This window comes from Natator depressus, chromosome 9 (genome assembly GCF_965152275.1).
Source record: "Natator depressus isolate rNatDep1 chromosome 9, rNatDep2.hap1, whole genome shotgun sequence".
Classification (NCBI taxonomy): domain Eukaryota; kingdom Metazoa; phylum Chordata; order Testudines; family Cheloniidae; genus Natator; species Natator depressus.
Window position 1 is genome coordinate 58,713,431 of NC_134242.1, and position 26,580 is coordinate 58,740,010.

Consider the following 26,580-nt stretch of genomic DNA (forward strand, 5'->3'; position numbering starts at 1 on the left):
AAAGGGAGTTTCCAATGACTGGCTGAAGGCACTGCATCCCACTGGAGAGCAGCCCAGGAATGTGTGGGTGTGGGCAGGGGGAGCTCCCTGACAGAACCACACCACAGATGTCACCAGCTGGCCTGTATCTGGTCACTGCAAACAGGGGCCAGGGAGTCCCTCCCTGCGCAGCCTGAACCTCAGCCCACATCCCACCAAAGCTTTTGGAGTTTGCCCCCCATCCTTTCCCCTCCCGCAGGAGCACTGATCCTCTCCCATCAACACAGTCCCACCCCCACCCTTCCCACTACCCAGCCCTTCCCCCATTATAAAGACACGCCTCTCTGCATGTATTATCAAAAGTAGAGTTTATTGCCATTTCTAGCTAGATTCACACAGTCATGTTAATGCTCTGACAGTCTAACATCGAGAGCGATGCCCTGTCCGCTCCGCGAGAGCTGTCTCGAGGGGGGGACGCTCACGGAGCAAATAACCTCGGCTCTCGGCCCCAAAGGGGCCGGGCCACCCCGTCCACGGCAGGCGGGTCTCATTGGCATGTTTCATTATAAAATCTCTGCTGTGGGTGTCCTGTGGCCCTGCTCTGGGCGGGCTGGGGGACGGGGAATCTCCCTCCTGGGGGGGTCTGTACACAGACCAAGCTATGTATAAAAATCTATCCCACAGCGAGACAGCTCCAGTCACCCATTTCCAAACACCATCCAAGCGGCCCGCCTCCACACTCGGCTGGAATCCCCAGCGGGCCCCAGGCATATAGCTATGGGCAGCAGCATCCATAGAGCCCCCCACGAGCCCCAGGCTTCGGTAGCCATCCCCAGCAGTGGTTGTGTGTATACGTTCCTTAGATGCAGCTAAGGATATAAAGATCCCTGCACTAACGAAACAAAGCTTTCCTTGTAATCCCCAACCTGTGGTGTGCACAAGCCATGCACTGTCCACAGCCGCCAACACAAAGGTGCTGACGAGATCAGTTTTTGGTTCCTACCCCAGGCCCATTCCAGGGTGGCAGGAGGGGCAGATTTGTATCTCTCCTCAGCAACAACTGGCTTCCTCCAAGGATCAGTCTTTGTCAAGTGCAGCAGGAGCCCTGCTGAACGGTGCAGCGAGGGCACATGACCGGATGTGCAGCCCCTGCACTCTCACGGACGTGCAAAGAGGCCCCCCATGGGGGTCCTCTGGCTGTGCTGTGTCCCAACATGACACCTCGCTCCTTCAGAGCCAGTCAGTGTCCCAGCAGCTGGGGCAGCGCCCCTGGCACATCTCGTAGCTTTCGCTAGCTTGGGAAGTTCTCCACATGAGATGAGGGAGGAAACAACTTTTAAGGAGATTAAGTAGAAAGAGTTCAGTGGCTCTGCCCACTCCGAGGACAGAGCCACCTTACACCGCAGAGCCCCCGGTGTGCTGGGCCGGGGCAGCTGCCCCGCCCATCTGCTCCTCTGCAGACAGCCCCTCTGCCGGCAGCCGGGACTGGAATTTCTCCAGCTGCTCAGGGCTGGCCAGGGTTTTCAAGAGGCTGTTCTCTCGCTCCAGCTGGGAGTTCTTCTCCACCAGTTCTTTGATCTGCTCCTTGAGGATCTCCACCTCCTCCCTCACGGCATACATCAGGTGGTTTTTCACTAGATCCTAGGAGACAACCAAAGGCAGGTTACCAAACTATTCCGCCCAAGCTCAGCTATGGACTCCGGCTGCAGTCCAGGACCAGCTGGGCTCTGTGCTGCCGTCACCAATGCTCAGAGCTAGCCTGAGCTCCCAGCTAAGCCGGCTGAATCCAGCTGTCTGGCTGCAGCAGCGTCAGTGGTTATGGGGCTCTGGCTAAAGGTCTCTCATCGGGCAGGAAGCAAGAGATGCTATTAGCACAGTTTAGCAAGGGGCATGTCTACCAGGGACACTGCACACCGTTCAACATGCAGCAGATTTTGTAACAACTCCCTGGAGCCTTCTGCAGGTCTCTGAGCCCAGCTCTCTGCCCTTCTCAGCAGGGCTCAGCGGCCACACCGGGGCTGGGATCTGCTACCAAGCACACCGTCCCTCTAGGCCAGGGCAAGATCACTGCGCTCTTTCCCCCGCAAGAGGAAAAACAATTTTAGAGTTTGATGTGCCACAGCCCTTGGCATGGCTGGAGTGAAGCCACCGTGCTGGGAGAAGAACCTTGTTGCTTTTCCAGCAAGGCCCCTGCCAGCTCCCAGGCACTCTAGGGGCAAGGGGGGGAGGGTGCCGTGTCCTGCCTTTCTGGCTGCAGGGCGCGGGCCTGGGGCTCCGGGACGCCCCCGGGGGTCCCGCCTGCGCTTTGGGATCCCCGACCCGCCCGGCGTGCTGAAGCGGTCAGTGAGCTTCGCTAGCGGCAGACAAAGGCGGGCGTGCGCCTCGCAGCGATCCCGGGGAAGGGGGCAGGCGGGAGCCCTATTGCATCAGCCCAGGGAGCCCTGCCCCTGTCCCGCGGGGTGACCACGTATTGCATCAGCCCAGGGGGCCCTGCCCCTGCGCCGCGGGGTGACCCCAGCCCGTGCTCACCATCGCCTGCTCGATCTTGTTGTCAATCGCCACCACGCTGGCTCCGGAGGCGCTGAAAGACACAAGAAGGCGGCGGCCAGTTAGCAGCGAGCCCGATCCGCAGAGCCCGATCCGCAGCAAGCCCCGCTGCACCCCCCAGCCCGGCGCCCCCCGCGCGGAGCCCCCCAGCCCGGCCCCTACCTGTTGTCCAGCTTGACGGAGACCACGTCCCCGCCGAGCAGCGAGGAGAAGAAGGAGATGGAGAAGTTATGCAGCTGGTACACGGCCACCTCCATGGCGGACTGGTAGAGCTCGGTGCTCATGGCCACGGCGCACAGGGGCAGGGCTAGCGGGCTCTCGCCGCTCGGGATCGGCAGGGCGCTCGGGGGCTGACGGAGCCGACCGCGGGCCGGGCGCAGGGCAAGGGGCGGGCAGGGGCCGAACGAGCGCACAACGACAAGCGCGAGCCGGGCTGAAGGCACCAGTGGGGGCTCTCCGAGCGCCACCACCTTATATAGGAGGCTCCTGCTGGCGTCACATGGTGTCAGGCTGCGGCCGGGTGGGGCGAGGCTGCGGCTCTGCCATGTCCCCGCCCTGAACCCTGGGGCGAGCTCAGGGAGCTCTCCGCGCCCCCCCCCCCCCCCCCCAGCAAACGGTGCGTCGGGAGAGGGTATGTGGGGGAAGGGGGGTTAACTCCGCCGTGCAGAATTTTCCCTACACACAAGCTCTGGAGAGCTCCGCCCGCTGCAAGGGCTTTGCTAGCAGTCTCGTTCTCTGCTTGAAGCTGCTGAGTGTAGACCCCCGGCGCCATTAACCACCCCCCCCCCCCGAGGCTTTTACCCCCAATACACACGGATGTTGAGGGTCGTTTTGCATGTTGCAAAACCATTGCATCATTGGACACGCAAGTGTCCGGGATTCCAATACCTGCCGCCCCCCCCCCCCCGAGATTTCTGCAGCTTCCAATATTTCAGTCAGACCCGGTTCAAGGAGCCCGCTGCAAAGCACACGAACCCGGCCCCGACCCGTCCTCTTGTTGATCGGGAAAATAAAACAGCTTTTCGCCTTTCTCCCCGGGCTTGCAAGCGCGCCAAACCCGGCGGCCAAAGCGAGTGTAAAAATGCGCATGCGAAACAAAACAACTCCCGCTAATAACGCCCGAACAATGGCAGGCTCGAGGCTGCGCCCAGGAGCTACTACACCCCAGAAGTAGGTCGCTTCTTAACCAGAGTTACATAAGCTTCCACCAAAACATGTTTTGACTTTCGAGTCCAACAGCTTCCAACAGCGCCTGCTGGTGGTTCCCTCCCTTCCTCGCGGGCGCAAAGCGCCCCCCGGCGGCTGGTAGCTGCATGGGCAGGCCGAAGGTGCCTAAGAGGACGGGCCTTAGGAACATGCTGCTCCCCCAAGGGGATGCAACAAGAGTTATTGCTCCTGTGGACAGCAGCTTTTGTGCCAGGCTGCTCTGGGCCGTACGAGCCAGCGACGCAGGCTCTGGGCTGCATAAACGGACGAGAGCCTTGGTGGCCACAGTGTGCTCTTGTCACAGGCGTGTTTTCCCCAGGAGTCCCTGAACTGCACATGCGAGAGGGCTGGGTGGGTACCATGACCAGATGGGTACCATGAGTGCCAGAGGAGAGATAAGGTCACTCCTCCTGCAGAACAGACACTTGCATCATGGCAGTGAATCATGGGCTGCACGTGTGTATTGAACACGGGTGTGGAGCTACTAAACCCTGAGCCCCTCCATCTGCCATGCTAAAGTGGGGGACCCGCAGGGTAGCATGCTCTGTGCAGGTATAGTGTGTAATGTCCTGGCTTTGTGGGTCTGTGTCTGAGAGCCTGATGCTGCTATCTAGTGCGCTGGGCCCGCACCCAGGATAAGAGGCCTACTACTGCTACTACCACCTGTGTGTCAGCTGGTGTGGTTGTGGAGTCAGAGAAGCAGGGTTGCAGCTCAGCAGTGTGCGTGTGCATGACATTTACGCAGTCTGTCAGCAGCCCCGGGGCTCCTTACACTGCAGGCCCCAATCAGAGCTCTCACTGGAGAGGGGGATATTTATAACACATGTTGCATCCCAGTGTCCTTGCGGGCCCCTACCCTCCCAGCAATGCTGAGCAATGGGCTGACTGGGCTCAGAGATGCCAAGCAAGGTACGGTCCCTGCCCCAATGTACTCGGCCTCTCACCAGACAGCCAGCGATTCTCTGTGAGGTCCCTCGAGCTGGGCCTGCCGGCTGTTTCCAGCCCAGCTTTCGCTAGGAGAGAGGGCCGCTTTTGCCTCAGACATTTGCATACTTGGATGTGTTTGCTCATGTACTCCATAGTGCTGTGTTAGCTCCCTTCTCTCCGCTCTCTGGCACTCAGCGGCACCGAGTGACCCAAGCAGCAATGGACGAATGCAGCAGCCCATCCTTCCAGGAACGTGCACTCTGCTCCTGGATCTCTGCCCTCCTGGCGCCGAGGGATGCTTCTCTGCTTTCCCTGTTCCACAGGATGCCCAGCCAACAGGAACCGGCCTCTCGGGGCACTCCAGCAAGGCCTCTGTGTGCTAGCACATGGGTGCGTTTTCCTAGAGAGGTTCTGAGTGGCTGACGTCAGAGTGGCTGGGGTATCTGCAGTTCAGAGGAGGGCTGTGCCTCTATCCCCATGTCTGTGGGATCCCCCTAATATAGGGTGACAAGATGTCCTGATTTTATAGGGACAGTCCCAATTTTTGGGTCTTTTTCTTATATAGGCTCCTATTACCTCCCACCCCCTGTCCCAATTTTTCACACTTGCTGTCTGGTCACTCTACCCTAATAGCTCAGAGCAGGCCCCATGGAGCCAGGCGCTTCACAGACACCCAGGGAGCCGGGGCCAGCCTTCTACTAATAAACTAGAGCTGCCAGCAAGCCTGAGCTGCTCAAGAGCCTGTCCCTACCACAGCCACCAGAGGCCCCCCACAGCCACAGCAGGTCACTAGGAGCGGGAAAGGCAGCGGGGCCGCGGCCACATCTCGTGGGTTCAGTAGAGCACCAGACACCCCAGCAGTGCAGTACAGCCCCCACCCCAGTTCACACTCACGTGGGCAGAGGTGGGTGCTGCTGGCTCCCCGGGGAGATAAGCGTCCCCATGGGCAGTGCATGGAGAACCCGGGCGCTATCTCCCTCGTGCGGAGGGGCAACCCTGCAGCTCCTGGACATGGGGACTCCTTATCTGGGTGGCTCAGCCGGCGAGCACAGCCTGCTGGGCCGGTGCGGGTGCTGGCCACTGTTTGGATTCCAGAGGGTGGGGCAGTTATCGGGGTGAAGGCAGCAGGTGTGGACACTGATCTCGGACCCTGCTTGGAGTGGGCCAGGGAGACCAGGTTGTGATTGGGGGCACGGCGCCCTCAGCACCATGTGGGGTTTGGCAGCCGCCCTCTGCAGAGCTGGGGCAAAAACCAGCTGGCTCTGGCAAAGCCTGGAGACCAGGCCTGATGCAGCTCCCCCATGGCCCAGGGAGCAGACCCCATGCTGCCCCAAGGAGAACCCGGCATTCCCCTGACACTCATGCAGCTCTGCCATGGCCCAGAGAGCCACCCCTAACACTGCCCCCCACCAGCTGACATACAGCCAGAGCATCAGCAAATGGTATGCTCAGAGGGCCTTTGACTCTGCTCTCTGTGCAGCTGCCCTCCAGGGCAGAGCCCTGTGTAAGCTGGGGAGGTGCCTATGGGCCAGCTAAGCCCGGGCCAGAGGGTGTGGGAGCCCAGGCCCAGCACAGGGCTCTCTGCAGTTTGGGTGGGGCTAGGCTGGAAAGCTCTGACAGGCAGCAGGCTGCACGGCAGATGGACTGCCCTACCCCAGCCTAATCCTCCCCGGAGCAGCCCTGCTGCCGCTGACTGGATTTTTAGTGCCTCCTGGCAGAGCACTGAGACCGCCTGGTCTGCCATTCCCCATGAAAAGTATTAACCTCAGGGCACCCACAGCCGGAGAGCTAGGGATTATTCCCAGCTTCTGTGCCCTACCTCCGTCCACAGGCCAGCACCTGCCATTGGCGCCTCCAGATCCAGCGCTTGGTTGCAGTCATTCCCCGATGAACTTGCAAGCTTCAAAGGCAGCCAGGGAAGAGCAGCGAGGCCCCAGGAGCCCAGGTCTCTGCCTCTGAATGGGCTGAGCTGAGGGCACCCAGTGGCTGGTCATGGTGCATTCAAGATGCAGCCTTTCTGGAGGGCAGTCTGGGATGCAGCAGGCTCCAGGATTTGTCTCACTGGCCCCTTATCCTCCCTGGGGAGCTGCGCACTGACACGGGATGGAATAATCACTTGAACACCTTCCACCCAAGGGTCATGCTACACCTTACAAAGTGGAACTGGGACCATAATCCCAACATTATAAATGGGGAAACTGAGGCACAGAGCAGGGGAGCGAGCAAGCAGCAAAGCTTAGAATAGAGCCTGAGTGCCCTGCTCTAAGCAGTGGCAAACACTGCCTCCCAGGACAGGGAATGGAAGCCAGATTTCCAAAGATCAACCTTTCTCTCATCACCCAACCACACACCCCTCCCAGAGCTAGGAAAAGAACCCAGGAGTCCTGACTCACAGCACCCTGCTCTAACCATTAGATCCAATTCAATTCCCAAAGCTAAGAATGGAACCCAGGCCACCTAGACCCCCCTGCTCTTACCACTAGACCACTCTGTCCCTCTCAGATGGACTCCCGTATGCTAATGCATTACCAGGCCATTCAGACAAATGTGAGCACTAATTCTATCCCTACTAACCCCCAGTGGACACCCTGAACCTGGGGCTGCCTGGATTTAGCCCTTGGACCCCAGCCCCAGGAACGTCCTAGCAGGTCCCTAGCAGCAGAGACATATCATGGCAGGAGAGAGTGGAAGGGATCGTCTGGCCTCCCTGTCACAGATCCCTCCACCACCCTGACAGCACACGTGGGGTCCCATGGCTTTGCTCAGTCTGCACCTGTGAAAGCTCTTGACCCTTGCCAGGTGACCCTGACCCACAGCAGGGACCTGGGGCCAGGAGATCAAGCTCAGTCCCTTCCCAGCACTCCTGGGTCTCAGCCCCTCGTTACTGAATCTCTGGTCACCCTGGAAGGGATCCTGGCAAGGAAAGGCAGCTGCAAGCCTGGACATCCCTGGAAGCCAGTGGCACTGCAGAAAACCTGAAGGAGATGGCGTTCTCTGTGCTGGGGCTGGCCAGTGGCAGGGGCGTCCAAAGAACTGACTGAAATGCCCCATGATGAGAAGAAAAGGCTGGCTCCGGGTCTGTTGGGAGCAGCTTCTGGAATCTGTGCATGGGCAGAAATGGCTCAAGGTAAAATCAGAGTGGTCCTGGTCAGCAGCCCTCCGAGGGGGGTCAGGGCCGAGCTGCTGCCCTGGATCCTGGGGTAACAGATTGGCCCAGAAGAAACCTGCCCCCTACACACAGGCTGCCCAAGCTCAGTCAGGATGGACCCCTGGAAGAAGCGGTCTCTGAGGAGAAGGGGCAGGAGGGGCCACCCTGGAGTGAGAGTGGTGCCAGGAGTAGGCCAGGGAAAGGAACTAGGAGGTTCCCAAGAGAAGGAACATGTGACGGGACCAAGAATATCCTGAAAGGAGGAACCAGAGGCTGTTCATCAGGGGAAGGGAGTGGAGCAGCCTAGGGGTCCTGGCCCTCGACGTGGGGCTTGGCCTGGAGTACCCATGGCTGAAGCACCACGCAGTATTGGATTGCCCCTGAGATGGGCCTGAACACGGACTGCCTCTGGATATGTTAATCTTGTCATCAATACGTGAGGTCCTGCAGGGTGCTCTAACGCTCAGGTGGGCTGGTTTGCACCTGTCTAGACCTGGGTGAGGGGAAACAAGGCAGGGTTTGCATACAGTGTCAGGCCTAAACACTAGGTGGCAGGGAGGTGGAGCCGGTGTGCCCACAAGATCCTAAACCTTTAGACGCCGGGACACGGAAACCATTGTGCAAAACTCAGACAATGCTCATTGGACCATGTGAAATACTGGCCCAGCAAGCAGCTTCTCACGGTGACATGCTTCACATGCATCTAGAAACGCTGACTTGGCTCAAGTGCGATCCATTCCCCAAGCTAAATATGACATGCTCAAAGAAGAAACACAAAATGCTCCACCCTGCCGACAGCTCGAGAGAGGAATTCTGGATGGACCAGGACGGTCTGGGTCAGCAGAAGAAACCCAGACACTTGGATCTTCCTGGGACTCTCCAGCAGAAATGACCGTACGTGACGGGGTTCTGCACAGAGGTCACTGTGTCAGACTAGCACACAGAAATGCCGATCAGAGTCCATAACGTTTAATTGGGAAGTGGAAGAACAGACCCAATATGTCCTATGCTGGCCCGGCAAGAATGCCGCTATTGAAGATAAGGTATCCAAGTGTGAAAGCCATACTCAAGGCAGGAAGCCAAATGCAAAAGAACCAGTGAAACCGCATACAATTTCTGATCACCCTTGGTGCCGAGCTGACGCATATCTATGCACATTAAACAGGAATGATTGCCACTTTTTAGAGGACTTCTCTACAGGGATATTTTCATCAACTAGCACCATAAATGGTAAATTGTAACAGATAATGGCTCTCAATCACAGCATATCCTTTTGCTATATCAGTTCTCATCTCTCTTATCCCTCTTCCCCCGCCGCTGCCCAATCAAGCCCTAACCACGCACAGTCAAATAGGTTAGCTGAAAAGGCATGACCAATGTTAACAAAATATTGGTAGGAGTCTCAGGTGACCCGCCCTTAGCACTGTCAGGGGATCGCAGCATGCTGTTCAGAGATGTACAGGCAGAGGAGCACAAATTCAATGCCCATGTTGCACATGCTCCTTGAATCAAAGACAATGGCAGCAGTTACCGTGGAGCTCTAGGACAAGAAACCAAGAGAGAAGAAATCCCAAGACAAGAATGCCAGGAAGGAGCGCTGGATTCCAGATACAGAGACGGGCCACCTGCCCATGCACCAGCAAAACTGTCTGCCCAGGGTCACCTCAATTCTAGGGCCAGGCGGGACCACTGTGATCACTAACTGAGCTCCTGTATAGCACAGTCAGAGCATGTGCCATAAGCACCCGAGGATGAGCCCTGCAGCAGGAACAGAGATAGCTAACCCAAGCCAAGCAGGGCTCTGGCTCTCTGCTCCTTGAGATGCCCAGGGTGTTCCTGGTAGCGTCCCTGTGCTGGCAGAAATAACCCAGTGACGAGCAGCAAAGAGGCTGCAGGCAGCCAATCCCCCTCCACAGGAGATGGTCAGGGATCAGAGGGGGCCTTGGGATCAGAGGCCACTGGGGTTCAGAGATGGGAATCACTGCCGGATGCCCAGAATCCCCCTCTAATCAGTGGGGATCAGCTCATCTCTCCTGCCCTCCACCCTCGTCGGCCCTACTGTGGCATGTTAATAATTGGCTCCTGGAGGGCGGGCCGGGTAGGGTTGCCAACTTTCTAGTCACACAAAACTAGGGTTAGCCCTGCCCCTTCCCCAAGGCCCCACCCTGGCCCCAGCCCTTCCCTGAGCCCCACCCCCCACTCACTACATTCCCCCTCCCTTAGTGGCTCACTGTCCCTGACCCTCACTCACTTTCACTGGGCTAGGGAGGGGGTTGGGGTGCGGGAGAGGATGAGGCCTCTGGGGTGGGGGTGTTGGCTCTGGGGTAGGGCCAGAAATCAGCGGTTCAGGGTGTGGTAGGGGGCTCCAGGCTGGGGCAGGGAGTTGGGGTGTGGGAGGAGGTGAGGGCTCCGGCTGGAGGTGCAGGCTCTGGGCTGGGGCTGGGAATGAGGGGTTTTGGGTACAGGAGGGGGCTCTAGGCTGGGGGGTGGTGCTGAGTGATTTGGAGTGCAGGAGGGGACTGCGTGTTGAGGCAGGGGGTTGGGGTGCAGGAGGGTATGAGCTCTGGACTGGGGGTGAGGGCTCTGGGGTGCAGGAGGGTGCTCTGGGTTGGGGGGGGGGCCTCAGGACTGGGGCAGGGGATTGGGGCTCGGGGTTGGAGCCTGGGCTTATCTCAGGCGGTTCCTGGTCAGCGGCACAGCGTGGGGGCTAAGGCAGGCTGCCTGCCTATCCTGCGCACACCATGGAAGCTGCCAGCAGGTCTGGGTCCTAGGTGGGGGGGCACAGGAGGCTCCAGGTGCCGCTCTCACCCGGAGGCACCACCCCCAGCTCAGAGCCGGTGCTTGGGGTGGGGGCAGCGTGTGGAGCCCCGTGGCTAGGAGTTGGACCTGCTGGCTACTTCGGGGGCACAGCACTGTGCCAGCCAGGACAGGTAGGGACTAGCCTGCCTTAGCGCCCCAGCACCACTGACCAGACTTTTCACAGCCCAGTCGGCGGTGCTGACCGGAGCCGCCAAGGTCCCTTTTTGACATGGTGTTTCAGTCAAAAACCGGACACCTGGTCACCCTAGTTCAGGCTGATGTTCTGGTTTGGTTGTATGTGATCTGAAAGCAGAAGGGAAGAGGTAAAGCTGCTGGAACCTGTGCACTGCCCTTGCCCCTCACAGGGGACTGACCTCTGAAACCCCAGCCTGCACTGTCTCCTCCAGTATTCCTGGGGTCCAGGCCTCTTCCTTGATCCCTCCTTAGCCTTGCTTTGGCGTGGGGGCAGGGCCCACCACAGCAGCTGGGGGGTGAGGCAAGGAGAATGCATGGGCATTTATAGGTCTATCTACACTGCAGTGTGAGCCTTGGGTTAGTAGAACTCGAGTTGACAGACCCTGGGTTTGGTAATCTAAGGCTTGAGTGTCTACACTCATTTGTAACCCCAGGTTAGGAATTGTTGCACCGTGGGTACCAACAGCATCTGCATTGCATTATGTGGGCCTGAGTGCCCCCCGCACACACGCACACAAATCCCAGGCTGCCTAGCCAAAATATAGCCACTGTAGCCCTCTGTCTGTGGGGGAGCAGGCAGAGTTTGGGGGCGCTCAGAGCTGCTATGGGGGCCAGGCTGGGTTCAGAGGGAGCAGGATGAGTTTGGGGGAGCCCCTGTAAGTATGGCTGACATTCTTTGTTCCCAGACATACACATGTACATTTAGCCCTATTAAAATATGGACTGTTTGCTGGCACCCAGTTTGCCAAGCTGTCATGCACCAGCTATGTTTCTTGGCTTTCCCCTGTCACAAGATCATTCAGCACCCGAGAAAAAGAAAAACATCCCCAGCATGAAAGAAAGCAGCCAGGAAACCAAGCAAAAGTAGCTTTGCCGGCGGGAGGGCAAGGCACGGGCAGGTGTCACCTCTGACATACACCGGCACAACTCCACTGCCACTGCCCTATCACTCTGGGCCACGCGGCCCTCGGCCATCACATCCCCCCTCCCAGTGCAGTGAGCCACCTGCCCAGCCGGGCCAGCACCAATACCACAGGCCGCCTCCACACTGGCTCAGGGAGAAGACAGTCTCTGTCTGCAGCAGCCCGCTGTAGTGACCAGGCCTGGGCACCACAGGGAGGCAGGGTCTTACGTGCCGCCCCAGAGCCTTTTCCACCACCGCCCCTCCACCCCCCCCAAGAATATTTGATCCTTTTCTGCTCCTGGCTTCCACGCTTCATAGCCAACCTAAGCTGGCTCCTGTGTCAGCCGACCGACATCAGCAGTGGAAGACAGGCCGGCCTCCCGGGTTCTGTTAACACCCGAGGGGTTAGGGAGGCTGCAGTCAGCCTGTCAGAACCAATCCCGGGCCAGAGCTGGGGAGCACAGGGTCCTGGGTGGCGGAAAAGCCAGCCCCAGCCGGGGATCAGAGTCACGTCCATCATGATGCCCTCCCAGACCTAAGCACCCTGTCCACCGCCTACCCTTTTTGTCCCCAGTGTTGGAGTCACCATCCTGCTGTCTTTCACCCCCCTATCCAGATGTCACACGTGGTGCAATGTTCCTTGGTAGGCACCATCGTCGATGTACCATCGCCAGCTCGACTAGCCCACCCCCTCGGTGGCAAAGAGCAAGTACCTCACGGGCACATCCCTTCTGGGATCTGCACCCCACCCTTCCCTGGCGGCACACCCTGATTGTGGCATTGGCCGTGGCTGAGAAGAATCCAATCAACGTCCATTTCAGGAGCCCACTGCGGCCTATGCTCTGAAGTCAGGAGGGGTCTGTTTCACAGCTGTCTCTGCTACAGGTCTCTGGGCCCCATGCTCTTGGACACCGCGAACTGCCCTGCTCCTGGGAGAGCCTCAGGCTCAGAAAACTGCTGCTTCACTTGCCCCATTGGAAGGCTCAGGCCAGAGAACCAGCCACACCAGGCAGAAGGGCAAAGTGTCCCAGGCCCGGTCCACACGCAGCGCTTCCCTAACAGTGAGACCGATTTAACAAAACCAGAGCAAAGCCCTGTGTGGCTGCTCCGATGTTGCGTTAAACCTGGCTCACAGCAGTTCAGCTTGTGCGAGTGAGTGTGTGTTAACTGGAACCACACCGCTAATTAAACGGGGCACCCCTAGGTGCCACAGACTGGGAACCCAGCACTGCTAGGTGTGCTAGGTGTTCAATTTGCTTTCCCCATCCCCAGGTTGGAGCCTCCCCACAGCTCGGGGTTTGGTTTATGCTCGTCTCTCCTGTAATCTAGTGATGTGGGAAGCTCATGAGATCTGGTTAGAGATGTGCCCCCCATCTGGCTTCTCTAGCTGAGACCTGGCCCCCTTCCTGGAATAAGTTCTCAGGGGGTTTCCTGGCCGCCTGCTCCTGCTCCAGCCAGATGCCTCAGAGGACACTGGTGGCCTCTGGACATCCCAGCCCCGCTGCAGGAACATGCAGTTCAGACTCATGTCTGGGGCATGGGTTTGGGTGGAGTGATGCCCAGCACCAACTGCTGGCCAGGCTTCTCGCTGGACCATCAGCTCCTCCGTGAGCCGCACTAAGGGCACGGCTGCCTCGCTGGGTTTGCCCCAGAGCACCGCTTGCAGCTCGCTTTCCATGGCACAGCACATGCGGGCAGCTAGGGGACAAGGAGGTCGATGCTGCCCGGAACCCAGAGCTCGGGCTCACTGCAGTCCTGGCATTTATTCCGGGATCAGCCATCTGGCACAGCCAGCCTCCCTCTGCTTTAGTCTGCACCAGGGCATAATTCCTCCTGGGCCGCTTGAAAACGGTGTAAACCTGAAACATTCTGACAGCAGAGGAGCAGGAGAGTCCAGACAATAATGTCCTGCTGCAACAGTGCCTAGGAAGAGCCAGATGGGGCCCCCGGACCATCATCATGCCCTGTGTGTGGCTGAGCACAGCAGCGGGGGCGCCGCTCCTGGAGCAGGGAGAGGGGAGAAAGATTTCCAGCAATTGAAAGCAATTTTCCCTGTAATTTACTTTATACCTTAACAAACCCCAGCACTGCACCAGGATTTTCTCCTCCGTTCCTTCCCAGCTCTGCCGCTCAGCCATGCACTCAGAAGTGTCTAGACTTCAGGCTATGAGTCCTTAGCCAGCATTGCTCCATAAGAGAGAGGTGGGCACAGGTGGTGCAGCGGATAGAGCACTGGGCTGGCAGATGGGCTTTGTTCCTGACCCTGGCTCTCTGTGCCTCAATTTTCTCACTGATACCTTGGGGTAATGAGAGCCACCTTTGTAAAGCACTCAGGGACCAGTATCGAGGGCTCTTCTCTCCCTTTCTTTATTATTCCTCATGTCTCCGTTTCTAAGCCCCCTTGTTCAATCAACAAAGGAAACAGGGCTCCTATTAATTAAACTCACAGCTGGCCCCTGTGCTGCCTGCCAGTCCCAGCAGAGCGGTCCAGGGCTGAATAGGCCCCAGGGACTCAATTCCCTTCCCACCAGGCCAGGGTGGAGACACATGGGCAGGGGGCAGTGTTGCGGGGGGGGGGGGGGGGGAGGCTGTACTGCACAAAGCAAAGGGCTCTGGCAGGCTCAGGAGGGGAGATTACCCGATTCCCCCTCTGCTGAGGAGTTTCCTGCTCTGTTGTGATATGGCCTGTTTCCAGCAAACTACCCGAGAGCCCAGAGACCATGGCTGCTTCTGCCTGAGACAAACCACCAGCATTAGCTCCACCCCTGAGCACCCCTCACTGTTCAGAGAGGGTCTGCTGGGCGCGACGCTTCGCCCAGATGAGCAGCGTGGCTGGCAACGGACACCACTGGACTCACAAGCAGTGCTGCTGCGACAGGCCGGGCTGGTGGCCCAAACACAGTAACAAGCAAGACGCTTGGACGCAAGGCGCTAAGGACGGATGACACTGTTTGGCCACAAGTAAGAACAGACCAGAACCTTTGCTTCCTGATAGTGCGCTTGGCGCTGCTGGGAACTAGGACACCTGGGTTCTATTCCTGACTCCGCCACTGACCTTAGCCAAGTCCCTTCCTTTCTCTGTCTCGCCGTTCCCACCTGTAACGTGGGGGATAGCGATCCTGAGCTACCTTCTAAAGCAGGTGAGGATCGGGGTCAGGTGGGGAGGGGAGCTGCAGAGGTTACTCAATCTCCTGTAGACAAGCCATGTGCCTTTTCCTACCCTGAGCACCTCTCGTGCAGGTCTCCCCGGCTCTGGGATTTGGGCCATGCCGCAGGTCTGGCGGCTTGTTTGCTTGGCCATGTGGCAAGGAACATGAACAAGCTACCTGTGGAAGCAGGGAGGTGAGCGGCCTGTCGTTTCCCACGCAGCCAGCGCAGACGGGGCAGAGCAGGGAGGCTGGTGCAGAACGCAGATGAGCACTGCCCCCTCAAATGCTTTCCCCAGCAGACTGGAGCTTTGTGACAACAGTTCAATAAATAGATCCCGGCAGCCCCTCCTGTTCCCTAGGTGCCCAGGCTCTCTGCCCAGCCCTGGGCTGCTCAGGAGGCCATGGTGTGTGCTGGGAGCTGGGCTTCCGGTCTAGTCTCATGGGGCCACGCTAGCAAAAATGTCAATAACATTTGTGTTAATTTAAAACGAGCTTTATTGGGCCTTTGGCTGGGGCGGCCCTGCAGGCTAGTGGCGTGATCCTTGGCCTGTCGGCTCGGCTATCCAGGCCAAACACTGTCCAGGCCAAACCCGGCGGCCGGGTTTGGTGCCAATACACTCAGCAGCTAGCACCAGGAGGCCAGGTGGAGTGTGTGCGCATTGGGGGGGGGGGGGGGGGAACACGGTGTCAGGGAGCTGCCAAAGGGCCGGGGGGGAGGCGATGTTCTTTCACCCACTAGACAGGGAGAGCTCCTGGCCTACAGGCTGCACTGATGTATGCACCAGGCTGCTGTGTGCGCACAAGGACATCGGGGTCACTGTTCCTGGATGTGGGCTACCTGGGGCGGGGTGTCACTGCTCCTGTCTACATGGGTGTCTGGGGCTGTTGCTATTTGGAGCAGGGGAAAGGGTTGTGCTTTGTATGCAAGTGGTTACAAACGCAAATCCCGTCTACTAGTGGCAGCGCGTAGTGCCTAGAGCACCAGACGGGGAGTCCGAAGACCTGGGTTCTATTCCCGGCCCTGCTGCTGGCCTGTTGGGTGACCTTGGTCCAGTTGCAGCCCCTTGCCGTGCCTCAGTTTCCCCATCTGGAACATGGAGATAATGATCCTGAGATTCCCACCTGAGCAATGGGCTTTCCCCACCTGATCCAAAGGGAGCTACAATCCATCTACCTCCAGCCTGTCTCCCCCACACCTGGATGATGTAAACACCAGCCCATCGTGCCAGTGGTCTAACCCAAATGAGGGCTGGGGAACCCCACCCCTCCACCTGTGGAGACTCCCTCTGGATCCAGCCTGGGGCAGCTGCTGACTGTGCGCCCCACACCTGGCCATCACAGAGGGACAGGACCTGCAAGCCAGACTGGGAGCTCCTTTGTGGCTGAGTATAGGGCAGTGCTGCTGGGCTCAGGGGGACCCACAAAGGGACCCTTGAGAAACAGAGAGCCCCCTGCAGGGAGGTTCTGCTTGCCCTGCCCTGACCCTCTCCTGGGGCTTGGGGAGGGATGGGGGAATTCAGCAGCAAATGTTTTAAACTGCCCATTCCTCCCACATGCTTATTAACAGGAGGAATCTCGTGTGGCCCCGCTCTGTGGGGTATAGCTAAATAGCTGCTCGGCTGCTGCTGTCCACAGCCCGGGCACCCTGGGAAGGAGCATGTGATGCTGTTTGATTAGCTGGTTATTCATGGCTGGATAATAGAGCCATTCCACTTTGCTGAGTGCTGCCCGGCCGGTCTCTCCCTGTGGTCTGCGCGGTTTCCCTGTGCTGTGGTCAGGGCAGAGAACAGGAGGGGAGCCCAAGGTAGCAGCTTCCTCACACAGGAAGCTTCAGGGCGGGAGCAAGTGCCACTGCCAGCCCTGGACTCCCTGCCTGCCACAGTGGGACCAGAGCAAGCAGTGGGAGTCAATGTCACTGCCCCAGACAGACCCCCTCACCCAGACCCATCCACAGTGCCCACAGGGACACTGCACCCTGTAATCATCAGCCCTGGCATCAGGAGTTCTCAACGCACTTTACAAAGGAGGCCAGGATCATTATCCCCATGTGGCAGATGGGGAAACTGAGGCACCGTCTGAGCCCCTGGGTGAGGCAAAGCGACTCACTCCAAGTGGCAGAGCTGAAATAGAATCCATGCTTCCTGGGTCCACTGCTCTATCCACTAGGCCCTGCTGCTGAGGGGACTGAAACAGCACATCGGCTGAGAAGCAGTCTGGGAAGTGAAACTTGGGGCTCAGGGGGCCCCGGCACTGAGATGTGTTACCAAGCCCAGGGGCTTGTCCAGTCCCACATTTCTTTCCTTCCCGCTACTGCCCGGAGAATGAGCCACGTGCTCCACTGGCCCAAGAAATCTGACTGTTTCAGGCCTGCCCCAGTGGGAGGCAGGCATTGTGGCTGGTGCCCTTGGAGTGCCCAGCCCAGCCTGACACTGGGGGCCTGAATGGGGGGAACCAACCCCAGTCTCAGCCCTCTCTCATCTCCAAATCCCAGCCCTCTCCAAGGGCTTGATTAAGAGGTCTCCCCGACCCGCCGCTTCATCCACGGGTCCCTCCTCCCTCCCCTAGCTCCTAGGAGCCACCATCTCCCCCCCGCCTCCCTGCTGCTAGGCCGAGACCCCGCTCCCAGGCTGTGCAGGAAAAGCAGGCCAGCAATTCTTGCAGAGGACTGCAGCTGTCTCATAGGCGCTCATAGGCATAGGCGCCAGGAGTCACAGAAGCCCAGCCTGGCCACTGCTGGGTATGGTCTCCCCTGTCCTATGCCCCCAGCTCCAGTAGGAGCTGACACCAGTGGGCTGGTCACCTGGCCAGCTGCATTCCCCTCTTATTTGCCCTGCTCCTGTTGTGTGTAAAGGCGTCGCTGTCAGGGACAGGGTCAGTGTAAACACCTCAATATCAGTGCCAGTCACTGTAGTGAAATGAATCACCGTTAATGAGCACTGGGCTGATGCCATTGGGAGCAGAGCCACCCCGGACCAGCTATCCATCAAGCCCTGACAAAGGCAGGGGCTATGACTGATGAGCCAACGAGGGAGTGATCACTGCACAGAAACCAGCCCCCCGCACACCAGACAAACCCAGAGCACCCGTGCCCCCCCTCCCCTGCCCCAAGCCAGGCAAACCCCAGACACCGCGCCCCCCCCCCCCGCACCAGGCAAACCCGGGTACCGCTGCCCTGCAAATAGTGCTGGTGGAGGAGAGAGATATTCCCCTGCCCCAGCTGTTGCAGGAAAGGGTCCCTGCACTGCGGAAGGTGAGATTGGCCCTGAAGAGAGGGATCAGGCAGAACAAGCCTCTGTTACTAACGGGGATACAGCTTTGAATAGGGAGCCACAACTCCCAGGATCCACTGCTGCCCACAGGGGTCAACCGATGAGATTAACAGGCAGCAGGCTTCAAACAAGCGAGAGGAAGTGCTTTATCCCATGCACAGTCACCCCGTGGAACTCGCTGTCAGGGGACGTTGTGAGGCCAAAACTATAACTGGGTTAAAAAAAAAAACAACAGATAAATTCCTGGAGGATGGGGCCAGCAATGGCTATTAGCCAGGATTGGCAGGGATCCAGCCTCATGCTCTGGGTGTCCCTAGCCTCTGCCAGACTGCCAGAAGCTGGGAGTGGAGGACAGGGGATGGATCACTTGATTGCCTGTTGTATTCATTTGTCCTAAAGCACCTGGAACTGGCTGCTGTAGGGAGACAGGATACTGGGCTAGATGGACCTTTGGTCTGACCCAGTATGGCCGTTCTTGTGTTCAGGGATGGACAGTAACAAGAGGGTCTGGCTTTGGCTTGGGCTAGTGGGAGCATGGCATGCTGGGATAATACCAGCCGGGGGCTGGGGGAGTCCATCCCCCACAGCACCCCCACACCTCTGAGCCACATTCATCGAGTGCCGCATGTGGGAGACTCTGCCTCTGCCAGCTGTAGCCTCTCCTCTGCGGATTGTGTGGCCAGCCCTGCTGCTGGGCCGTGCAGCGCTCCTGGTTACACACTCCCAAGACACAGCTGCTTGGAGCACATCGGAGTCCTCAGCCATGGAGGATTACATCCTGGAGGTTACATAAAATGCCCTTGTGGGGCCACCAGCTTCACACCCACGCCCGGTGACCTCGCCCTCGACCGGGCTGCCCTGCTTTCTGTGAATGCCCCTCCGCAGGGATCTCAATGGGGCTGGCTTGATGCCTGGCCCAGGGAGCGACTCCTGGACTGTGGGGAGATCTCTTGGATTCCCCACCCGGGGCCGAGCATTCTCAGCTCCCCTGGAGCCAATGGCAGAAGCTCTCAGCACCCAGCCACCCAGCGCACTGGGACAGCAGTGCAGAGTATTAGGTTCCCTGGCACCTCCCAACATGACCCTTGGCTTTCAGCAGCTGTAGCTCTGCCAGCAACTGGCGGGGCAGGCAGGTCAATGCCTGGCTGTTCCCCCCAGGCAGGATCTTGTATGGGGCACAATTTGCATTTTTATTTTTAATCTCAAACCCAGCCCAAGGAAACTACTTTCAAAAAACAACTCCCAAGAGCTGCCCCCGGCTGGCAGAATATCACAGAGCAGGCTGCAAGGCCAGGCACTTCGCAGCTAGGTCATGCCAGGGGAACACTTCAAAGCGCTATGGTACAGACCCGGCCACGCAGCCTGTGCCTCTCACCCCAAGGGGCCCCCCCACTCTTGATTCTGACCACTCTGGCTCAGGGGAGGGCAGGGAGGCTGTGATGATCAGCGATGGGCTGCCTGCTCCTGTGGGCAGCATGCAGCACCTGCCCCCTCCCAAGAGGGCCTGGCATTGCAGGGCAGCGAAGCTGATCTCACAGAGTTCGGGATGGCTGGGAACCCTCCCTGGCCACTGATGAAACAAACGCACAAAGCCAGGCAGATCCCACAACGAGAACAACCATATCCCATTCCGAGTCTCACAGCACCCACTCTATGTCGTTCTGCCCAGATCCATCCTATTGCAGCTCCCAGCGACCCCCGGCCCTGCCAGCCCCTAGCAGAGACTCCCTGTATGAGTGCAGAAACAATACTGCAAAGGGGGTTCGTCTCTAGCTCCATGTTACTGATGGGAAAACTGAGGCATGGACAGGGGCTGTGACCTCCTCGAGGTCACACAGATTCAGTGGCAGAGCCAGAAATAGAAGCCAGGAGTTCTGACTTCCAGGCCTGCCTGCTCTAACCTACTACACCCCACTCCCTCCTAGATCTGGGAGTAGAGTCTGGGAGTAGATCTGGGCACCCACCCCCCGGCTCTAACAACTAGAACCTACTCCCCTCCCAGAGCCAGGGATAGAACCCAGGAGTCCTGACTACAAGCCCCCAGTCTAACTGCCATGATACTGTGCCCCGCATAGGCATTGTCTCTGTGGGTGCTCCCCGGCTGGAGCACCCACGGGAAAAAAATAGTGGGTGCTTAGCACCCACCGGCAGCCCTGCGGATCAGCTCCTCCCCCTCCCCCCAGCCCTTCCATCCACCACGATAAGCTGTTCAGTGGCGTGCAGGAGGTGCTGCGGGGCAGGGGCAGGAAGAGGCAATGGGGGGAGGCAGGGCAGGGCCAGGAAGAGGTTGGGCAGGGCCTGGGGCCTAACAGGGGTTGAGCTCTCCCTGGGAACGTGGGGAGTCGACGTCCTGTGTCTAGCTCGGTTGGATGGGTTAACCCCTGGCCATATTTGCAGGAATGACACTATACATTGTATTTGATTCACTCTCCCCTAGGGGTGGCAGCAGCATAGAACCACAGAAGTGTAGGGCTGGAAGGGACGTCGATCGGTCATCTAGTCCAGGCCCCTGCACTGAGACAGGGCTAAGTATTATCTAGCGTCTAGGCTCTAGACCATTGATGGGTGTTTGTCTAATCTGCTCTTAACAACCTCCAGTGACAGAAATTCACAACCTCCCTAGGCAATATATTCTAGTGTTTAACCACCCTGACAATTAGGAGGTTTTAATTAATGGCCAACCTAAACCTCCTTCCCTGCAATTTAAGCCCATTGCTTCTTGTCCGGTCCTCAGAGGTTAAGGAGAACAATTTATCACCCTCCTCTCTATAATAACTTTTCACTCACTTGAAGACTGTTATGTCCCCCCTCAGTCTTCTATTCTCCAGGCTAAACAAACAAAGTTTTTCAAGCTTTCCTCAGAGGCCATGTTTTCTAGATCTTTCGTCATTTTTGTTGTTCTGCTCTGCACTTTCTCCAATTTGTCCACATCTTTCCTGAAGCGCAGTGCCCAGAACTGGACACAATACTCTATTTGAGGCCTAAACATTTCAGAGTAAGGTGGAAGAATTACTTCCCCTGTCTTGCTTACAACACTCCTACTACTACATCCCAGAATGGCTTGCCCCCCCCCCCTTTTTTTTTTTTTGCAAGTGTTGCACTGTTGACTCATATTTAGTTTGCGATCTTCTCTGACCCCCAGATCCCTTTCTGCAGTACTCCTTCCTATGCAGTCATTTCCCATGTTGTATGGGTGCAACTGATTATTCCTTCCTATGTGGGGTACTTTCATATTCACCAATAAGGATAAATACAATCTTCCATAAGACAGAGAAGGCTTTGAAGGCAGGAGGGATGAGAAAGGCAGGACCGTACTACTGTAGGCTGAGGGAAGAGCTCCTCACCCTTCCCCTTGGCTTTCCCCACCCCCAGAAGCCTTCTGGGGTAGTCAATGGGGAGGTTTCCCAGCCCCAGCTTCCCTCTCATGGAGCCTACAGGGTGATACCTGGGGGGTGGGAGATGTCTGAGAACTGACAAATGCAGCGTGCTCGCGAGCCCTGCAGGGACAGCCTGGCCCATGACCCGCACAGGGCAGCGAAGGCACGGGGAGAGGGTACAGAATGACACGTGTCAGGCTGCGTTTGTGTAGCAAGGTACGAGCAGAGAGAGGCAGGTGAGGTCAGCTGCTCCCCGACACATGTCATGTGGAAACCCTGCCTGGCAATGGGCACAGCATCTGCTGCTGCTAGGCAGGACTGTGCAGTCCCAGGGAGAGGGGCCGGATTGCACTAGCTAGGAGCCGGCTCAGCTAGCCCAGCCCCTGGCGGTGCCGGGTGCTTCAGAAGAGGGTGTGCAACACCCAGAAACCCTCAGCTGTGCCCCCCACATAGGGGAAGCCCTTCCTGGCCCTCAGCTTCAGCTCTGGGGCAAGAGAACAGTCGCCTTCTCTCTTGCTTTCCAACTGCTTCTTCCCAGTGTTCCCGGCCTGGGGCCCTGCGATCAGAGAGAACGGAACCAGGGCTTGGATCGGTGCTGAGGCGCTGCTGGGTCCTCGTGCCCAGGGGGAGGTGTGGCCCTGAGTGCGTAGCCCTGATGCTAGGAGAACTCCCATCCCAGCACGGCAGCTGATGCCTCAAGACGGCAGAGACGGAGAAAGGAGAGCAAGGAGGCTAGGGGCCCTTCCTCACCCCCCTTGAGAGTCTCTACTCTGCACCCTGGAAGCGCCCTCCTCCCAGGACACAGCTGGGATCAAACCCTGCTGCTCCTAAGACAGCCAAAGGCTGGTCCCCACTCTCCTCTGGCCTTCTCCTGTCAGCTTCTCAGGCAGCACCAGGGGCATCGGTAAAGGAGAAGAGCAAAGGGAAGCTGGGGCTGGAGGCTGCTCTCTGAACACGGCCCCCTGCATGCTGGAGGAGCTGCACAGGGCCCTTTGGAGCCTCCGTTCACTGACGACCAAGCCTGGCTCAGCCCTGGTGGCCCCCTGGCTAGGGCTGGAGCCTGGCTCAGCACGCAGCATTGGACGCTCGCTGGGTGCACCGCGCAGGCAGAGTGCTCAGCCCCTGGGAAGAAGGGCCCCTCTGTGGCTAGGCTCAGAGAAGGAGCGCTGGGCAGGACTCAGGGAGGGGAGTTTGCACTGGGGACCAGAAAAGAAAACATCCAGCATGGCCCAAGAGGTCTGATCTTAGTAGAGAGGGCCACTGCCCGAGCCCCCTGTGGGCTGCGCAAACGTCGTGCTCCTCTCCCATCACTCCAACCCCCCACGGGCCCCTTGCTGGCTCCCCTTTGCTTAGAGCAACTCTAATCCAGTCCCTCATCTTTCCCACCCACAGCTCTGCACTCGCTGCACCCCACTGCTGATTACACCCCCACATTCTGCCCAGCAGATGGGCACACAGGGCCAGCACCATCACCCCACTGTGTGCTCCAGCACACTTGCCCTCCCCCTGCCTGCTGGGCTTCTTAGCACACAGCAGCATGGTTGCTTTAAAGGACACACACACATCTTGGCTTCAGCCCATCATTCGCTGCTCCTGGAACTGCCCCCACTCCTAGGCCTCTCTCCTCCTTCCGACCTGCTGCTCTGGAGGCCTCCTGCCCAGATCCCCTGGCCAACACCACACACTGCCTGGCCCCTGGCTGCCGTCTCAGCCCTTTGGGGCAGCTGAGCAGTCAAAGCTTCCATCTCCGGCTCCAGGAGTCACCCCATGGACATCCCAGGTGTATCATCCTGAGAAAAGTCCCATCTCCCAGCATGGGGCTCAGGCTGCATGTGCTCAGATGCAAAAGTTTCCAGCACAGGCAAATACCAGAGACAGAGGCAGCGCTGTGATGTGCTACTGATCTCAGCCAGAGGGAATCAGAATGGTTTGAGTGTGTGTCATAGCACCTGTACTGCCGAGAGCTAACAGCGATTTTCCTTCAGCTCCAGGGCAAGCAGGCCATCCCGTGGGAGCAGCAGTGCCTGAGTTGTGCCCTGGCTGGAGCTGTGACATTTTGGGTGAGGAACCATGCCATTCCTAAGCAGTCACTCATTTGTTAGGACAAGTCCAATGGACACCCTGCTGTAGTTACGCTGTATGGTGAGTCTGATGCGTCAGTGCTGTATGGCTCCGTGCAGAGAGGCCCCTCTGGGAAATACACCCAGGGCAAAGTCCTTGCCTTGAGGCACAGATGTCTCCTTCCTGCCACAGACAAGGGGACAGCTGGCCACGCATGCCCCATGCTGCCCACTGTCCCTGAGAGTCTGTCCCTCTCTCTTCCCCCATAGGGAAACAACTTCCCCGCAAAGACCTCATATTCCTGGGGTACAGCAGTTGCTGGCAGGGGGGCACTGCCCCTGTGCACAGGTTATGGGGACCCCTTGCTTTCCTCTCCCTAAAAAGTGAGTGGCTGTGGAATTGGTTCTGTCTGGTGAGCAGCAGGTTGCCAGCGTGCCTCCCACAGAGCGCACCCGGCCTGCGTTATCAGCACCGAGGTGCCATGGTGACAGATTAGATGAGGCAGGACAGACAGACGAGCTAGAAGTCACTTTGCAAACGCTTTGTGAAGCGAACACAAATTCACGCCCACGTCTGCAGTGTCAAACCTGACTGGATTTGTCAGCCGAGGCCCGTTCACGCTCATTTGGGGCACTTTGTAGTTATTCTGGGAACAATAACATCAGCTGAGATGGAATAGAACGCAAGCCTGACGCCGACTGTCATTCTCGCCAGAACAGAAAAGGCCTCCCTAATGAGCCAGATCTCAGAGGCGGCTGCAGAAACCACGCGCTTCGCTTGTAAGAGAAAATAATACAGATAAAGCCCAAACCTCAGGCCAAGTTAGTTAACCAACACAGGCGCACGCACAGGCATGTACACAGATACGCGCACGTACACGCACGCATGCCTCTAATGCAGCAAGGGCAGGAGCACTTCTCTGCCCTCCATGGAAAAGGCCAAGGGCTCCATGCCCTAGCCCTGCAGCTCCCCCAAGATCCATGGATATTTTGGGGGATCTGCCGGGAGACATGGTAACTTTCCACAGGATGAAGGATGCACTAAGCAGGATCCTCACTGCCTTGAGGCCCTTTTAAATGCTTCATGGTAGGAGCTCTGGTTTGTTCCCCTCCTAGGGCTTGGTTCAATGGCAGGAAGGTCCCCTGGAGGGGCCAAGGCATGGGAAATGTTTATTGCATTTCCTCTGAGCCACTGGAGAGCAATAAAGGAAAGAATTTAAGCCAAGCAAATGCTGGCTGCTCAGTGAGGCAAAATCTTCGGCTTAAAAGGGTCACAGAGGAGGGGAATGGAAAGCCACCAAAGAAAACTTCCCCTTTAATGGCCTGAAATGGTGCAGCCTGTAGCCTGGCTGGCTAGAGTGGGTTGGAGAGCTCAGGGCAGGCAAAGAACAAGATGGCAGTGGAGGGTGGGGGTCAATGAAGATGGTGGGATCTGGGCACTGGGGTGGGACCCACGAGTGCTAGGTTCAGGCCCTCCCTCTGGGGCAGATTTCCTTTATGGCCCTGGGGAAGTCACTTGAGCTCCCTGGGCTGTAAAACGGGGCCAGTAAACCTTCCTCCATCTCATTATTAGATTGGAAGCTCCCTGTGCAGAGAGTGGCTCTCCCCAGACCTATGCAGCACCCAGCATGATGCCCCCCGCCTTAGGGGCTGTGGGTGACCGTAACACACCCCGTAAGCGGGCTTGCTGCCAGCAAGTTGCTGGAGCACGACCTGCTCAGCCCAGCAGTGAGTCACAGAGGGGACAAGGTGGTATTATTAGCTAGTAATGAATGAAGATTGCAGCAGCCAGAACATGCTGGGTATGCGCCAGGCCCAGACAAGGCTGCAGTCCCCACATGCGTGGGGGCAGTGCCACAAGGGCTGCAGGAAAATGGGCGAGCCAGCAGTGGCTGGAATTCAGTGCTGATGAGGGGACAACTCAGCTCCTAGCCCTGCAGGGCAAGGGGGAAGCCCAAAGAGGGCTGTTCAGAGCCATCTGTGGGATGGAACTATGGAGCAATGGGACAAGACGGAGCTAAGGAACATTGCTGCTGAATCCTAGAAAGCGTGTAGGAGCGGACTGGAGTGGGTCCACCTGCTGGCCTGCCTTCTCTGGTCCCTGGCCCCAGCACAGGCTGTACCAGCAGCTGGAGGAGGTGAAAATCGCCACAAATGCACACAGAACCCTGACCCAGCCGTAACTAGCCTACGCCCTGCAGCGGCTGGGGCAGGGGGGCGAGGGCCCTGCCTTACCATGGTTAAAACACCTGACTGGTCATGCCATTATCCCATCCCCCAAGCATCAAGGGGAACATCAGCACTGCCATAGCCCTGGGGAATGCACTGCAGGGAAGGATCCCCCCATGTGACAGGGCAGGCTGCCTGGCTGCACGGGCCATGCTGCACTCCCCTGCTCTCTTTGCAGGGTGCTATGACCCAGAAAGTCCTGCAGCAATTCAAACCAGGACTGGGAGCACGTTGAAAGAGTGGGATTTCGGCCTGTCATTGATGCCCCCCTGGGAACCCCCACGAGAGGCAGAGGGGATGGGGGAGGGGAGGCATGCAGGCTGCCTGGGGAAATCTAATGGAGCCCATAGGAGACGACGTTGCCAAGGGATGTTCGGAAAGGATCCGTAACGCGTGGGAGGCTCCAGAGTGCATCTGACCCCTTCCGCCAGCTGCTTTTGCTGCTTCACCGTCCCCTCCAGCCCCCCATGCAAACATCACACCTTCTGCCTCCCTCGCACTTAGACCCATGTACAGGCACCGCTGACCTGGGCTGAATTCATGACTTGCCCAAGGCTCCACACTGAGGCAGCAGCAGAGCATGAAATGGAACCCAGGAGTCCTGACTCCCAGCCCCCTGTTATAACCACTAGACAATTCTTCCATCCCCACCTCAAGGGCGTCCTGAGAGAGCTGGTCAGTGGATGGGACTGAGCAGGGCCAAGCAAGCAGGAGCTCCCCTGGCCCAAGCTGGGCAGAGCAGCCCCCAGGGTCCCAGGGCACATGATCCGGAAGGGCAGGGATTCCAGATG

The 26,580-nt window shown here is 58.2% G+C and overlaps 1 protein-coding gene across 2 annotated transcripts in view; it reads right to left on the reverse strand.

Annotated features, from left to right (window-relative positions):
* Positions 1-358: 358 nt before the first annotated feature.
* The window catches only part of TSC22D3 (TSC22 domain family member 3), a 55,874-nt gene continuing 29,652 nt past the window's right edge, over positions 359-26,580 (reverse strand). The window contains exons 1-3 of one of the 2 annotated variants that reach the window (XM_074963057.1): positions 2,689-3,020; positions 2,509-2,560; positions 359-1,620 (exon numbers count right to left, since the gene is read on the reverse strand). In XM_074963057.1, the coding sequence (XP_074819158.1) occupies positions 1,375-1,620; positions 2,509-2,560; positions 2,689-2,810 (420 nt within the window). In that variant the 5' untranslated portion in view covers positions 2,811-3,020 and the 3' untranslated portion in view covers positions 359-1,374. Of the gene's footprint in view, positions 1,621-2,508; positions 2,561-2,688; positions 3,021-26,580 lie in introns of those variants that run through there. The other variant, XM_074963056.1, reaches the window with a different exon arrangement.